Here is a 16983-nt window from a genome sequence, read left to right on the forward strand (position 1 = left end):
CCGCGCACGGCGCATGTCCCCTGCGAGCGTTGGCGTCTGTGCTCGCCGGGGACTGGCAGGGACATTGTGCCCATCCATTCTCTATAGCCGTGTTACTGCGGTTCGGTGATCCCCACAGGACAAACAACCAGGCATCAGGTCGAAGTAAATCTGAGCCTGGGCTGGCGCTCGATGCGCGATGCAGACAGTTGTCTGCTGTCCATGGTCCTGACACGGCTTCAGAGCCCCCCCCCAGGCCCCCCCTCCAGACTCCAGTTAATTCAACCAGAACGCAAATGAGAAGGCTCTTTATAGTTCTGTCCATCCAGAATAACTTGCTTCAGTGTCACGCACCAAAAATCAGATGGTGGTTGGTCCCAGCACCGACTCTCACTTTCTCTCTCCCTGTCCAAATATAGCAGAATTAAAACGATTCAGAAAAAGACCAAGAATCAGAATCTGTCTGTAGAATATCTGACAGATAACAAATAAGCACACACAGTTTGTGCAAAAGCATCAGCCCGCAATTAAAGACGATTCTAGAGGGGAAAAGAGCAATCAAATGGAAACATAATGAACGAGCGTGCGATTCGTGCACGTTGCTTCCATGATTGGGATCAGAAAACGACATGTTTTTTTTAAATTATCATTTTTATTTATTTATTATGCGATGGTTGCGGGGGATCGTCACGTTCCGCGTTGAAGGAGGGGCGGGAGGAGGACTCGACACAGTCGAGCGCCACGCGCTGACAGAAGACGGAGGATGCGCGCAGCACGATTCACGGATTCAAGGTAAGTTTAAACGCCGTGGATCCAGAAGAGGCAGCCGGGCGAGGAACACGAAGAGCAGGCGTGACGTGTGATCACGGCTTGCCGAACATCCGCGCTTCGTTTGTGGGTTCGCTTTATCACCAATGGGGGATGTCTGATATTGAAATGAATCATCGAATAGCTTTTGGGTGTCTGTCCTCGTGAAGAATTCAAGAAGTCGAACCTTTAGGCTTGGAGGAGTCAAATCGTGCGGAATGCGTCTCTGAGACGACGCGCTGTCCGCGGTGCTGAAATCTACGCGCTGCTCGCTGTTCCTCAGCGGCAGGCGGGAGCCGTCTCTCTGCCGCTCTGCGTACATAATAGTGGCTTTTTGAAGCACTCGCCTGCTTTCTGGGGTGCACAGTTTGGCTATTCCCAGCAGATCTGTTCATCTGCAACATGCTCGGGGATGTGCGTGAGTTACATCGCCTTGCTCAAAAGCACATCGAAGAGAGGTGCGAGCCCCCCCCCCCCGCGTGAATCTTAACCACAGGTGGTTACGCTTCTTCCAGCCTTCATGTTACAGCAGTTTGTCTCACTTTTCTGCAGGTGCGCGTGGACACGCTCCGGGTGTCGTCACCGATCATGGTCGCTGAGATAAACCTGGACCCACCGCCAGCACACAGTTTGGCACGGCTGACGCGACGTGGCACAATATGGCGTGCGTAAAGATTGGACTGCTCGCTCTCCTGTGTCTCCCCACGCTCTTCTCCCGCAGCAGCAGCGGCAGCAGCATCTATGAACGGTCGGCGGTGCCGCGCGCCGTGTCCCGTTTCGTGGCTCGCATGGACGGAGACGTGATCATCGGCGCGCTCTTCTCCGTCCACCACCAGCCGTCTGCGGAAAAAGTGGCGGAGCGGAAGTGCGGCGACGTCCGTGAGCAGTACGGCATACAACGAGTCGAGGCGATGTTCCACACGTTGGACCGGATCAACGCCGACCCGAACCTGCTCGCCAACATCAGCCTGGGCTGTGAGATCCGGGACTCCTGCTGGCATTCCTCCGTGGCCCTGGAGCAGAGCATCGAATTTATTCGGGACTCCCTCATATCCATCCGCGATGACAAGGATGGATCCAAGTGGTGCATTGACGGCACCCCGTCCCACCAGCCTCCAACCACCAGGACGCCCATAGCCGGGGTGATCGGACCGGGCTCCAGCTCGGTGGCCATTCAGGTGCAGAACCTCCTGCAGCTCTTCAACATCCCGCAGATCGCCTACTCCGCCACCAGCATCGACCTGAGTGACAAGACGTTGTTCAACTACTTCCTGAGGGTGGTGCCGTCTGATACCCTCCAGGCCCGGGCCATGCTCGATATTGTCAGGCGGTACAACTGGACATACGCGTCTGCAGTGCACACCGAGGGTGAGACCCCGCACCAAACTTTCCTCCCTGTAAAATCACCATAATGCATGTTATAGTCGGGGTCGCTGAACGCGTTGTCAGCGCATCGCGGGGTAAATAATTTCATGATGTCTGAAATCTTCCTGTTAACTCTTTAGCTGCCACAGTAATTACAATAAAATATTCAGTTTTGATCTCACTTTTATAAAAGGTTGTAGTTTAAAAATTGTTAGAGATAAAGCCATACTGTAAATGAGAAAAATCATAAGTATGAACCAAAGTTTGTGATGGGAATAAATTAACACATCTCATAATGTGGAAAAGTTCCATTCAAATGCAATCATCACGCAGGAACAAAGATAATCAATACAAAATCAAAGCAAAACCAAAAAGCCACCACCTCGTCTTGTCATGGACATGCAGAAACCCAAAAAAAACAACCGAAGTGGGAAAGATAAAGAACATTCCCAGAGTCAATGCCGCGGAAAAAACGTCACTTTCAGGATCAGCACTGGACAGCTTCATAAGTAGTCGACTACCTATGGAGCTGTCCAGTGCTGATCCCGAGCGCCAAATGGAGCTCTCTCATCCAACATGTGGAACCAAGAGGAGGAACTTTTTACAGCTAATAAAAGACCAGTCCCCTTTAGATGACTGGTAAATTCAGCTTGCTCCTGTAGCAACAACTCGGGCTGTGAAATTGCATCAACTACCTGTGGTGATTATCGTCATGCTGACGGCAGGGCTGTTAGCCTGCAGTGCACCACTGTCCACATGTCACATCGTATAAAGGAAAAGAATGAAACAACTGGGCATAATCATTTTCACTTGGCTGTGAGAGAATTAAACGAGGTGACTGGCAATTTCATCAAAGGCCTTTTGAAAAACCAATTTATGGGCCCCCTTGTGCTCCGGTGTAAACGCATTACTGGGACACTTATTTCAGCTGATGTCTTTCCTCCCTCTACAAAGCCATGCCATTCACAGACAAGAGTGTGTGATCATCGCCCCATGAAGGAGGACGTGTCAGTGAGGCCTCATGAGTTTGGACTTTCATGAAGGCAACGGATGTTTTCACATTTATTTGGACAAGGGCTGTTAATTTTCCTTTGAGAATGTGCACACATGGACAAGTGATTGCTCTTGTGCTAAAGAGCAGTGGGATTTAGTACAGCATCCCAGATTGTGGTGGTTTAGTCAAGAAATGGGGTCTGAAAGGAAATGGAAGATTTAGACTCAAACAGCTTTGATTGGAATGGCGAGCAGTTACGCAATGTCGGCTATCTCTAACACTCTGCTGCATATTACACGAGGATCAAAGCTTCAGCTCCGTTGGGGGGGGGGGACGCTTTACAGAAAGCATCGATTAACCATTCATTCATTAATCTTCGACCGATTTTCCACTTTGTGGGTCACGGGACCCGCTGCAGTCAATCTCAGCTTGCTATGGGCGAGAGACGGGGTACACACCGAATGCATCAGCAGGGGTACATCGCGGGGCCACACAGGGACAAACAACCCTTCACGCACACACTCACACACTATGGACCATGTGGGGTAGAAAAGTGCCCTAGATTGCATGGGTTTGGAGGTGGGAGGAGACCGGAGAACCCGGAGAAAACCCCCCGTGGGCAAGGGGAGAAGACTCAAACGCCGCACAGATATGATCCACACGGCCAGAAATGTGTAGCTGAAAGGAATTAGTTGTGCAATTAAGAATGCCAATGTGTTTTGGCAATGACAAAGGCATGTAATGCTTTGCTATCCCTAAAACATTGATTGTCACTTATAAGAGAATCCGATGGCTCCACCACCATCTTCCACAGTGGAGAGTTTTAAGCCACTTCACAAGGTAAACATTTAAGTCCAGTAAGGACGGGAAGCTTACTGGTTTTTCATTGTGTGTAGGAAACTATGGGGAGAGTGGAATGGAGGCTTTCAAGGAGCTTGCCTCTCAGGAAGGACTATGCATCGCCCACTCGGACAAGATCTATAGCAACGCAGGGGAGAAGCACTACGATCGCCTTTTGAGGAAACTACGGGAGCGTCTTCCCAAAGCTCGAGTGGTCGTGTGCTTCTGCGAGGGCATGACTGTCCGAGGTCTTCTCATGGCAATGCGAAGACTTGGGGTGTTTGGAGAGTTCCTCCTTGTTGGCAGGTAGGCATTTGCTTTTCTTTTTTCCCCTACATTTCAAATTGCAGTTGAAAGAGCCTCTGAATTGTAAGGGATTCGTTAACCGGTGCTGTGTTTGTCTTCCTGATGTGCATATCACCAAGGCAACCAAGAAGAACTGCACCACATACCACCAGCACTGAATAGAAATGTTCTCTTGCAATGAGTAATTGATATTTCTGTCACAGACACAAAACAATCCAAGGAAACAATGCCTTCGATCCCTTTTCTTCTTTCGTGCCGTCTCTTTGGCGTTTCAAGGCAATGCCAGTCGGTTTTTGCTCTCAATGAAAGAAAGAGATATAAAAATATATTTAAAGACATGAAAATCAGATTAAATCAATCTGAATTTTCACGTTTCTCTTTTCTGGGTGTGTAGCACCTCCCTGGATATTCCCTTCCTCTCTTCTGTGCATTGTCTTTATCCCCTCTTTTGTGTTTATTTGTCCCTAATGGATGGTAAAAGCTGTAGAATGATCTCTCATAGGTACGTCTCATTAAGAAAGACAGCGACCTTACATTTTGTTGATTGTCTTTAATATATAGAAGAGTATTGTGTGATCGTTTGAACGGAGGCTGTCTGATGACTCTTGCATGCGGAGACAACAAGGGAGGTTTGCAGCCTTCCTTGTATATTTCTTTTTTTAAACTCTGCAAGAGTGTAGCTGGAATTATAGCCCAAAATGCCACACAGTAACAAGTAAAGTACATAGTATTAGTATCTGACATATTAACGCATTTTCTCAGTCTAAAACGTCAAAGACTGACACCGTTACCGTTAGACGTGAAGGGTTAAAATCAGGTGCCACGTGAAAAGTCATCTTGTGATAAAGAGCTAATCAGTTTGATTTCTGAAAAATGCTAAATTCATTGAGAGCCATCACTTAAAGTAGCATCATGCTCAAAATAAAACATTGAAAAAGATGAATTCATAATTCCTTTAACATCCACCCCAGTGGTAGAAATAGAGTGAAGACAAGTGCTGCTCTTACGGCTCACTATTTAGCTCCATGTGTTATAATTACTGCATACGTGCACATTGAAGTTCTCTCAAGATGCGGAACATGCCTTATAAAGTGGCTTTTCTCCATGAGTGGAAGAAATACCATAGTCATATATTCAATGTATCTGTCTGTCTGTCTTCTTTACGCTTTCTTCATGGGGGTTGCTGGAGCCTATCCTGGCTTGCTATGGGTCAGAGGCAGGGTACACCCCGGACGACCCCCCCAGCGAATCATGGGGGGGGTCACACAGAGACAGACAACCATTCACACACACGATGGAAGGTCTCTAAAAACACGCATTACCTGCACAGCACTTAGCAACAGACAGCTAGGAACCAACTGATGTTGTCCACTGTCAGCTGCATGAATAAGGAGTGTTTCTTAATGTTACGCCCCCATTTTTGGCTCGGGGTGGGGGGGTTACTTATAGCGTTACTCTGTACGATGGTAAAACAAATACAGCACCCCTAAACTTATGACTGGCGGGTCGAGGCTGGGCAGCACCCACCGGTAGGCCGGCAGTGGTCCACGCCCCCCTCTCACTGGAGCTATTCGGGAGAGAGCTCCACCGATCTGAAATTTGCAAAACATCCACATACATACAGTGGACAACACAAGGAGAATACAGTCGGGGGCCGTAACACTTAATGTCTGTTGTATCAACTTAAAATGCACATCCAGGTTTAACCTGAACCGTACCACGCACGTCCATAAAGTGAGAGCGGCAGTATCATTTCACACCGGTGTCCAGTCACAATAGATTCGGCACCTGGGGAGGGTCTTAGGTCAAGCTGAATGTTTCATTACACGACAGACCAGTACAAAATCATACTGCATGTTTTAGCCTACAGGAAGGTATCCGATCCTTCGAATATCAAAAACTGACAAACATCACAACATAAAGATCTGAGGAACAGGGTGTTTCATTTGGCTTTTAAAACAACTTCTGTTACATCATTCTCGTCGTGCCAATCAGCACCATAGCAGACTTCATCAGCCCCTAATCACAGTCAAACAGCTGTGCAAAATTACATTTGACGGCATTCGTGTTTTAATTATGGCACTACCTCAGTCACTATCATTTGTAATGATAACAAGGGGTCTGCATTCTGCAGCAGGCTCCAACAGGAGCTAGAGTTTCTACCCGATTCGTTTCTTTATTATATCCATATTCTACCCTTTTCCCACAAGTTAACGCAGTTCTCAGACACACATGAAATATCTGTGACAGTCTTTGGTCTAAAGTAAACAGATGCTGCAGGACAGCGTCCGTCATGTCTGTATCAAACAGCTCTGCCAGAAACGCTCTAAACTCGGAAGCAAAAGTACGTTCATAGCGAGCACGTTACCATGGTAACCCATGAGGGACGTTTTTAGCACACACAAAAACATTTTTGACCATTTTTGCCAGAACATTACCACAAAAAAATAAACTTTATCGACTCTGCTCTTCTTCTTCGACTCATGCAGGAGACAGAGGGAGAGTGTGAACACACACACACACACACACGGCGCGATGACGCCAATAATCTCTGTATGATTCTGATTCTATTGCAGATGAATAAAGCTAGATATGTGTGTGCTGTGCCTTGTCTCCTCTCTGCCTGTCTCCCAGCTTCTCAGTGGCGGTGTGGAGTGAAAACTCCCACCCATTTGCTCGCCTGCTTGCTCTCTTTCAATTAGCGGCATTTATTTTCTCTCTAACCCTTGTGCTGCTTGAATTCTCGTATTATCAAACATCATTTGCCGAAGCTGCATTTCCACATGCATCATCGTCTCTGCCTTATCTGATACACAAAAGATGAGGTCCTTCTTTTTTTCTCTCCCGCTTCTATAGTGATGGATGGGCGGACCGTTACGAGGTTGTAGAAGGTTACGAGCAGGAAGCCCAGGGAGGAATCACCATGAAGCTGCAGTCAGAGGTGGTTAAATCCTTTGATGACTACTACCTGAAGTTGCAGTTGGACACCAACACAAGGAACCCCTGGTTTGCTGAGTTCTGGCAGTACCGTTTCCAGTGCCACCTGCCCGGCCACCCGCAGGAGAACAAGAACTTCAAGAAAGTCTGCTCCGGTAGGTGACGGCATAAAATCGTTAAAATAACGAAAAACAATAAATACATAAATACATAAATATGTTGAATTGAATGAAACTGATTTTATTTTACACTTCTTCAGCAGCATTATGAATTCCATAGATGCATTTAGCTAGCCACTACTATGAGGGTGACGACTTGGGTTGAGCAAATCATTGAATGTAATTAACATCTGTTACAATTTGTGTACTTTTTTATACGTATCAATAATGTAAAGTGCATCAGACAAATGTTTTTTTTAGAAAGAAAGTATTGCAATCATCACCTACCCGCTGCAGATATGTTAATGAATTTGGGAGTGATGAGCAGCGGCAGTTTAAATGGAGCACCAAAAGATCATTTAGTTGGTTGAACACACAGAATATACAGATATCGACGTACTCAAGGGTTGGGAGAGATTTGCACCTACACTCTGTGAGCATCGGACTCATCCATTCAGGAAGCGTTTGGCTTCTGTCTTTAACACAACCAACACCAGACGATCAGCCAGAGAGTGAGGATTGGGCCTTTTTGGATATCGTATTGCGATATGCATTTGTGTCTTGTCTTTGCATTATCCACGGACGGTCCAATTTTCATTATGCATTGCAAATAAAACGTGTGGCTGAACTTTGGCCTTAGACCAACAACAAAGTTATATTTGAATGAACAAATTCTTGCATTTTTTAAAGCAGTCTTCCCCGCTCCCACAGGAAATGAGAGCCTGCATGAAAACTATGTACAGGATAGCAAAATGGGTTTTGTCATCAACGCCATCTACGCCATGGCTCATGGCCTCCATGACATGCACAGGGAGTTTTGTCCAGGCCAGACAGGGCTATGTGAGGCTATGATCCCCATTGATGGCAGCAAGCTGCTGGAATACCTGCTAAAGACATCCTTCAGAGGAGTCTCCGGAGAGGAGATCTACTTTGATGAAAATGGAGACACCCCTGGAAGGTAAGAGGATGCGGACATCGGTTAGACTGTAAAACGCCAGCAAAATGAAGTAGGCTGTTCGCTTCATTTTTGCCTGTCCTATCTCACACGCTCCTGCTCATCAGAACACATGCAAACACAAACATGTGCAGCAGTCTTGCCCATGAGAGAACGTAATTAGTTCTGACTGGAACAGATTCAGACGATTGTCCACTGTGGCAGCCGCTTTCGTCTTTCTCCAGCCCAGCAGACAGCATTTGACAGTAAGAAGAAGACACAGCCGTGTCATTCCTCTGTCAATCAGAGGTCAGGAAGTAGCGCATCATAGAAATGAAGCCACCGGGTGTCCTGGCACGAGGGCTTGATGTCGCACCGACCAGTTTTGTAGGCTGTTTAAGTGACTTTGATGAAGAGGAAAGAATATCTGTGTTGTTGGGAATTGTATTATTACATTTCCTGTCATTGCGTCTCCATCTTCCTCACCCTTTCACACCTTTTATCCCTTAATAAATGTGCCCGTGCTTATTATGGTCTGCCCTCCCTCCCTTTGGCTCATCTAGGTATGACATCATGAATCTACAGAGTGTGGGCGATGGTCGTTTTGACTACATAAACGTCGGTTCCTGGCACGAGGGCGTCTTAAGCATCGATGACAAGCTGTGGGTTAACAGCAGCAACATGGTGCGCTCAGTCTGCAGCGAGCCCTGCTCCAAAGGACAGATTAAGGTAGTCTTAAATCTTACACTTTTAATTAACTCCGCTTGTGAATTTAAACTGGGGAAAAAAAATGTTATTATTGTTATTATCAGAGGAAAAGTTTACTTCGTGGTACAGGAAGAATGATCCAAAAGTATCAGGTGTTCTTCAGCATCACCAGCAACGTATTTAAGACTGGTGCTGCTCTTTCTCACCATTATAGCAACAGTGTTTGATCTTGCACTAATGATCAGCTTGCCAGCCATCTTTGCAAAGCTCCACCACAAAGGAGCCACTTGTCCTTTTTAAAGCGGCCTTGATCTTGGTTAATAAATGTCAAATATGAGACGGCATTCTTTGTCCTTGGTGACGAAATCCTTTAGGTCGTTCGGGGATGAAAGGGGACGAACATGAATCCAGTTGTAATTGGTTTAGTAAAATTATTTATTTAACACAAAATAAATAATTAAAGCGATCCCTACGGTGGCCCTGAAGTGCAAACCGCGACAACAAATTAAAAAGCGCTGCAACAAATTAAAAAACACTACAATAAGTGTTGTAGTGTTTTTTTAATTTGATTATTGACCGATGTTTATGGAATTTGACACAGTCGTGTAGCTCACCACCGAATTTCATCTGGTTCTGATCCAGAATGAGGTAATGAAAAAATATTACATTTTAACACTATAACCCATTTACAGATTCAAAAATCAGTTTATCAACTCTGACTCACTTTTACTTTTCATGGCTGGCATATAAAGATACCAATAACAATCTAGAACCTTTTGATGATGATCCAGATCACCGTGTGGACGGTGTAAATCCAATTAGGAGGGGAATGAGCTGCTTGGAGGAGGTCTGTGCTCTCTGAGTGCTTTTTTAGTAGTGAAAGTGGCACATTTAGTTTTTCTTCCAAATTACCATGATTTTAAAAATCCTCCTGCTTCCTACAATTAGTCTCAGGTTTCAAATCTGAGAAGTTTTACACGCTACATTTAAGGACACAGCTGAGGAGAAGATCACTTTATGCCAATAAATAAGAAAAAGTGGAATTTTACCCAGTTTAAAATGTGCTCTGCCCTGAGGTAATTATGTCTGACCATGTGCTAAGTCGTCCCGAGGCAGGAGGCACCCTCTCTCCCGGCTGTTCCTTGGATCTGTTTTGTTTCCAGCCCCACTCGTCACCCTGCTTTACATATCACAGCACAAGTAAAAGGTTCCAAGGGAATACATTTATTAAAGCAGCTGGCCTTGATTATGTCTGGGGCCCAGTAAAAAACTAAAACAAACGAACCCTGCATTAACATATCGTCATCTCTGATACCCCCCTTTATGCTAATGAATTGCTCCGGTCACTTTGGGTTTGCTTGCCGCTGCAGTTTAATCAGTGCTCTGACTGTTTGCTCAGATGCCTGTGCCTCATTGATGTCTGGGCTGTCTGGTGCAGGTGATTAGGAAGGGTGAGGTGAGCTGCTGTTGGATCTGCACCACATGCAAGGACAATGAGTATGTCCAGGATGAATTCACCTGCAAGGCCTGCGAGCTGGGATGGTGGCCCGATGATGACCTGGCAGGTAGGGGAGATTCTATTCAGAGCTGATCCCCTTTATGCATTAAGACAGAATGTTCTACGATTCCCGTCTCTTAGCCGTTATTTTACCCATTTCATGTATTCTCTCTGATCTATCGTTATTCTGCTGCCTTATTGGGACTTTTTTTTTAACCCTTTAATACCAATATCCCTGAAACAACATAAACCCTTTCTCTGTCTGTTTGCTGCTTTTCAAAGGTCTTCCTGCCCCTGTTCATACTTACATACACATCTTAACACCTCCTTGCACTGATGCGCTTCATTACTGGGTTCTGCTACTCTTCTCTCGTAGTGCCCCCCCCCCCAAAAAAGACACCCTGCTCACTGTTCACCTCTCTGCTCATTACCTTCTTTGTTTTGACAGCAATTTATAGAGGTGAGAGGTGCTCTCAGTTCCCAGGTGTAAAATCCTATTTCCGCCATGAGAGGCTTGGGGACACATTTCACCTGCCTAGGAATAAATTCTCCCCTTCACGCTCATTACATGTCCCTATATGGAGAATGCGAGTGCAAAGAGTTGATATCCTATTCATGGAGTGAATCTGTATTGTCTATAATGTGCACTTTGATTATTTATGGTAAGATGTAATTATTATTATTTTTTAACATAATTTCATTATGGGGCTTGTTTTTCTTTTTAAAGTCAACTGTAGATTTGCCCAGAGAGAATTTGCAGCAGAGGCTCTATAGCGGACTACGTGTCCCACAATGCTTTGCACCTACGGGTTGCAGGGGACTTCCGGGGTTATCTGATAAACACGTTACCAACTAGAGTCCACCGTCTCCCGTGTCCTCATTATACAGAGGAGTTGGTTTTGCTTTTCATTACTCCAGAGCTTAAATGGGAAATCACAGCAGGTTTCGGACTGATTTAATGATTTAGCATCAAGAACAAATACATGAAACATGAAATTCATCTTTGCCACCAATGATTTGTTGCAGTGTCTTTAGACACTTTCCCCTAAATGTACCTCAGCATGCCGCCCACATCTTTAGAACCCCAATAAAACGTGATCAATTTAATCCCCAACCTGTCAATTACTAAACGTATATTTAGATGGTGCTACGGACAAGGGGGGGGGGGGGGGCTGCATGTCCCCCTGGTGAGATCATAAAAGCTGCAGGCACTTTTTCATAATGGGAGTCAACCAGATGAGGAAGTCTTTGGGCGTCGGGTTTCTCCTGTTAAGCTTTGCAAACGTCCTTGGATGACAAGTTTGCAACCAGCGCATCATGACAGAGTTGACACAGCAGCACATGTCGGTGACTTCGCCACACATTAGGCAGAACATGACAGTGAGAAATCTGACACCGCCATGAGCTCCCGAGCAATACAAAGGCCGTTTGGACGTCTTTCTCATCTCGTCCAAATCTGTAGTTCCGTTGGTTCCTTTCGTGCGTCTTTCACTTTAAAGAATATACTGTGGTACGGTAACAAAACATTAACCCAGTATCTCCTCTGCTCTTTGCAGGCTGCCAGCCCCTCCCTGTGAAGTATCTTGACTGGGCAGATGTGGAATCCATAGTGGCTGTGGTTTTCTCTTGTGTGGGCATCCTGATAACCTCCTTTGTCACTTTTATCTTCATCCAGTACCGCGATACGCCCGTGGTTAAGTCCTCCAGCAGAGAACTGTGTTATATCATCTTGGCAGGCATCTTCCTCGGCTACATCTGTCCATTCACCTTAATTGCCCGCCCTATAGTCGCCTCCTGCTACTTGCAGCGCCTCCTGGTGGGCCTTTCATCGGCCATGTGCTACTCTGCTCTGGTGACCAAAACTAATCGCATTGCCCGCATTCTGGCAGGCAGTAAGAAGAAGATCTGCACCAGGAAGCCCCGCTTCATGAGTGCCTGGGCTCAGGTGGTCATTGCCTTTATGCTGATCAGCGTGCAGCTAACTTTGGAGATCACACTCATCATTCTGGAGCCTCCTGAACCCATCAAGTCCTACCCCAGCATCCGTGAGGTCTACCTCATCTGCAACACCAGCAACCTGGGCATGGTGGCGCCACTGGGTTACAACGGGCTGCTAATTATGAGCTGTACCTATTACGCCTTCAAGACTCGGAACGTTCCTGCCAATTTTAACGAGGCAAAGTACATCGCCTTTACAATGTACACAACCTGCATTATCTGGTTGGCCTTCGTGCCGATCTATTTTGGCTCAAACTACAAGATCATAACCACGTCCTTCTCCGTGAGCCTGAGTGTCACAGTGGCACTGGGGTGTATGTTCACACCGAAGATGTACATTATCATTGCCAAACCAGAGAGGAATGTCCGTAGCGCCTTCACCACATCTGATGTCGTACGTATGCACGTTGGAGATGGGAAGTCTGCAGCTCAATGTGGGACTAACAGCTTCCTCAATATGTTCCGCCGGAAGAAGCCTGCATCTGGCACTACCAAGTGAGTGGCGTTTCCTGTTGTTCATTTTTGTTTGGTTTTATGGGTTGATGCTCGAGACACAAAGTGATTAGAGGCCTAAAGACTCAAATAGCTCAGGTGCAACAAGTTATACAAAGACAACATTTAATTTGAAATTTAAAAAATAATAGTAATCTACAGTCTCTTATGTGTAAAGAACAAGCAGATACTTGTTTAATGTAAGTAATGTAATATTATCAAGAGTATTTGGGTGTTTGTGTATAATATTAATGGTGCTATTGAACTTCCCAGGACCCCCAATCCGTGTAAAATTAAAGTGAAGCATTGATGTAAAACCAGCCAACACTGATTTCTACCTCCCATAGCCCTGAGAAGTTAAAAATATCAATGCAGGACAATGTTTTTTATTGATTTCCAAGTGAACATGCAAATACAATTTGCATAAGTATAGATTTCTCACAATAAAATTAGATGTGAGACTTGCATCTAACTTTTTTTAAGATCCACAGAAAGTGGCACATGGACAGGTGTCTAAAGTAAGGAGTGGGGCAGAGATTGGGCCCATTATGTGTGGTGTGTCACCTTTGTTATGCAATCTTTCCGGTTTTCTACCCTAAACTGAGCAGACGACTCTGCAAACTGACCTTTCTGTGAAACACGCCCACATGACTGGTCGACCAATCGTGACGCTACACGTCATTTCTGGTCGACACGTGCGAGGGAAACCACTTCCTCAGACAACCCTACCTACTGGCGCTTTGATTATCCTGCTATACAAAGACAAACAAAAACAAAAAAAATGAAAATGGTGAAACGTTGTCGTCACAATTATTTAGAAATGTGGTCAGTCACGAAATCATGGTACTGCACGTTTGATCTCGAATAAACTGATTAATTTATGCATAATGCCACCAAAAATTTAGTCTATGAAATAATACAAATTAAATCTTGCACTGCTTGGCAAGAACGGTGTCCATATATTTTGGTGGTGCTGATATTCAGTTGAAGGGAGTGCGGCACTCCGTTTTTGTTTGACGTTTTTTTAAGTCCCTTGCAACGTTCTTTTACATAAATCACATAAAAGTGAAAAAATACTTCACTGAAATATTTTCCTCAGCAAAATATCTGTATCCTTGAAAAACAAGACAGAGAAATCACCGAGGAGATCTGTCAGCTTTGCCTTTGTACTGACTGTCTTGCATAAGGGGGGGGGGGGGGGTGTCACAGAAAGGTCAATTAGCAAGAGTGGCAAAGGGTTTCGGCATGGAGTTCCTTTCCTGAAGATGTGCACTGTCAACTCAGACACTGACTGGTTGGTGCGTGATAAGAATAGAACTGGAGGGGCGCTTTAGACACTCTCCAGGCACAAATGAATATCAGAGGGCTCGCCCTAAAATGTTCTCTTTATAGCACAAGGGGGTCTTCATGGAGCCGCTGTCATTGTGATTTGCAGAAACTGAAATAGAAATTGTTCTATTTAGCTGATTTTGACGACTGAAATCAAATAAAAGAGCAGCAATTAACACCATTTGAGGTTTTCTTGAGTTGTTCTGCAATGATTTTTTTTTTGACACTGCAAACCGTCAAGGATATCAGCCAACCTGCTGCTTTCTTTTTTTTTTACTTTTCTCGGCATGACCATTCCTTCTCTCCTCCCTAACGGATCAGATTAGAGCCAGTTCTTGCTCCTGCATTAAACTCTATGTTGTCGATAGGCTAGTTCAGGCATGGGCTGAAACCCCTGTCCTGTTGCATGCGTCCCATTTTCACTATGACAGTTGGGACAGGAAGACATGAGCAGGAACCGCTCCTCATTTTGGAAGCTGGATGTCTGAAGCAAGTTGAAGGTCATAATGCTCTCTGCAGCACATTATGAATCACCGTGTTTGTGAAGTGCCACAGTTGATAAATGTCGGGCTCTTTCGATCTCATTAGAGAATCCATCAGCCAAGCTGCTAATGTCAAGTTAGATGCTTAAATGTATTAGAATCAGGAATGTTGCAATTCTGCTGCTCTCTCTGCTTTGCTGCTGATGCTGATCCCTAATTGTGATAGTAACTGAAGTCTTTATCTCATTCATAGTTCTAATGGCAAGTCTGTGTCATGGTCTGAATCAGGTGCAAAACACCCTCCGAAGGAAGGGGATGTGTGGCACAGACTGTCTGTGCATGTGAGGAAACAGGAAGCCGGCTCGAATCAGACAGCCGTCATCAGGCCCCTAACTAACAGCCCGGACCGTCACCGTCGCGAGCCCTCCACCGGCAACCCTGTCACAGACCCCCATCGCCCTCAACAACCGTGTGGCGCCGTGCCGCTATACAACTTGGTAGAAGTGGATACCGAAGGCGATTCGCAGCGCCCCCCCCGGACCCCACCTCGATCTGGACCGATGCAAGGGCAGGACTTTGATTTCAATAAGCCGACTTCTTTTCTGCCCTCCCACATTAAGGGCTACAGCACAGAGCACTCGCAAGGGGATGTGGCGGACACACACAGCTCCCACTGCCATGACATCAGAGAGGCAATCCCCATCAATGAGCCATCCAGCGTGATCCCCTCTCGCCTCCCATTGACCCCAAAAGCAGGGGCGTATAAAGAGGAAGGCCCTGAGGACGAGGAGCTGGACTTCTTACACAGCTGCATTTATGATGCCAAGGAGACGGAGGAGCATGGGGAGGATGAGGAAGGCAAGGATTTAACTCTGAACAGGCTGATCCTGGAGGATTTCCTGGTTCTGTCACCTCCCTCCCCCTTCAGAGACTCGGCGTGCTTGGGGGAGTCTGTCAGTGGCTCCCCCGTCATGGAGTCAATGTTTGGTAGCCCGCTGAGCTCAGCTTACACCTCAGACATCCTTGGAAACTACGCACACAGCTCCTCAACACTGTGAGAGTAAAACAAGTGCTGTGTGCATCACTCAGACATGCTTGACCACACGCACACACGCACGCACGCACACACACACACACACACACACACTCAACGCATTTTATTATCATTCTAATGCATAAACTTCTTTTGTTCTGGTATTTGCTTGCTTGTTTTTCCTGCTCAGATTTGACCACAAAAGGGTTAATTTCAGGTGCACTTACTCTTCTGAAGGGCTGTCAGAGCACAATGTCTTTCTGCAAAAATGTTCAACTGGAAACTGTGCCAAGCCGGTCTCAATGGCACATTTTTACGAGAACCCCTCAGAATCTAAATGCCAGAGGGAGCTGTGGTTCCCGTCGTGGCAGGTGGTTTAGACTTCCTCAAAGAAACACGATTAATGTGTGTGTGCGTGTAAACGCGGTAGGTGTACAGACAGCAATGGCTCCAGTGCGTTTCAGGTCAGCCTTTATTCGTCCCATTCCTGCCTGCTGCACCTGCACCAGGCCGTTCCGTGCAGCAAGCCGCAGCTGCGAAGGACAATTATTCTCTCTTTGCCCCCCTCAGCTTTCCATCATCTGACCTCAGCGCAGCTTCAAAGGCCTAACATGATAAGTTTTCAAATCTACTTTTTTTTTTGTTGCTGCAAGATATGCTCAACATCACAAAAATATACAATTCTTGCTGAAGACTTGTTCTGTGTGTTATAAGATATGGATATAATGTGCCAATCAAAGTTGCTATTTAACCTTTGCTTTAGATTTCTTACACTGTAGCCGATACAGGTTGGCCTGGTTGTAGCTGTTGGCAAATGTGTTCATGAAGTAGACACGCAATCATAAACCTGAGGGCAAGTTTAATGAGCATGGGGGTGTGGTACTTTTGCTTTTCCATGCTGTGTTGATAGTTCTCAGTTTTTGTAACACTGTTAAGCCATCTCTTGTTTTCACACAGGTGGTGTGTTTGTAATAATGATAAATGTTTCTATATTTAGAATGTCGACAGAAAAACGACTTTATACATTTTGACGCTGCTTGTCAAAGAGCAGTGTGTTTGGTTTTGGGGGAATCTCTTAAGCTAACTTGAGTTGACTGTATACTCTTGAAGATAATCAGTGGTG

At 45.8% G+C, this 16983-nt stretch overlaps 1 protein-coding gene across 1 annotated transcript; it reads left to right on the forward strand.

The window, feature by feature from the left end:
- Positions 1-1445: 1445 nt before the first annotated feature.
- Positions 1446-15885, forward strand: grm1a (glutamate receptor, metabotropic 1a). The gene is made up of 8 exons (XM_068754109.1): positions 1446-2154; positions 4042-4291; positions 7148-7383; positions 8098-8344; positions 8884-9049; positions 10467-10593; positions 12083-13019; positions 15081-15885. Exons 1-8 carry the CDS (start codon positions 1446-1448, stop codon positions 15883-15885), a joined length of 3477 nt encoding a protein of 1158 aa, XP_068610210.1.
- Positions 15886-16983: the final 1098 nt, after the last annotated feature.

This window comes from Brachionichthys hirsutus, chromosome 20 (assembly GCF_040956055.1).
Source record: "Brachionichthys hirsutus isolate HB-005 chromosome 20, CSIRO-AGI_Bhir_v1, whole genome shotgun sequence".
In the NCBI taxonomy this organism is placed as follows: Eukaryota; Metazoa; Chordata; class Actinopteri; order Lophiiformes; family Brachionichthyidae; genus Brachionichthys; species Brachionichthys hirsutus.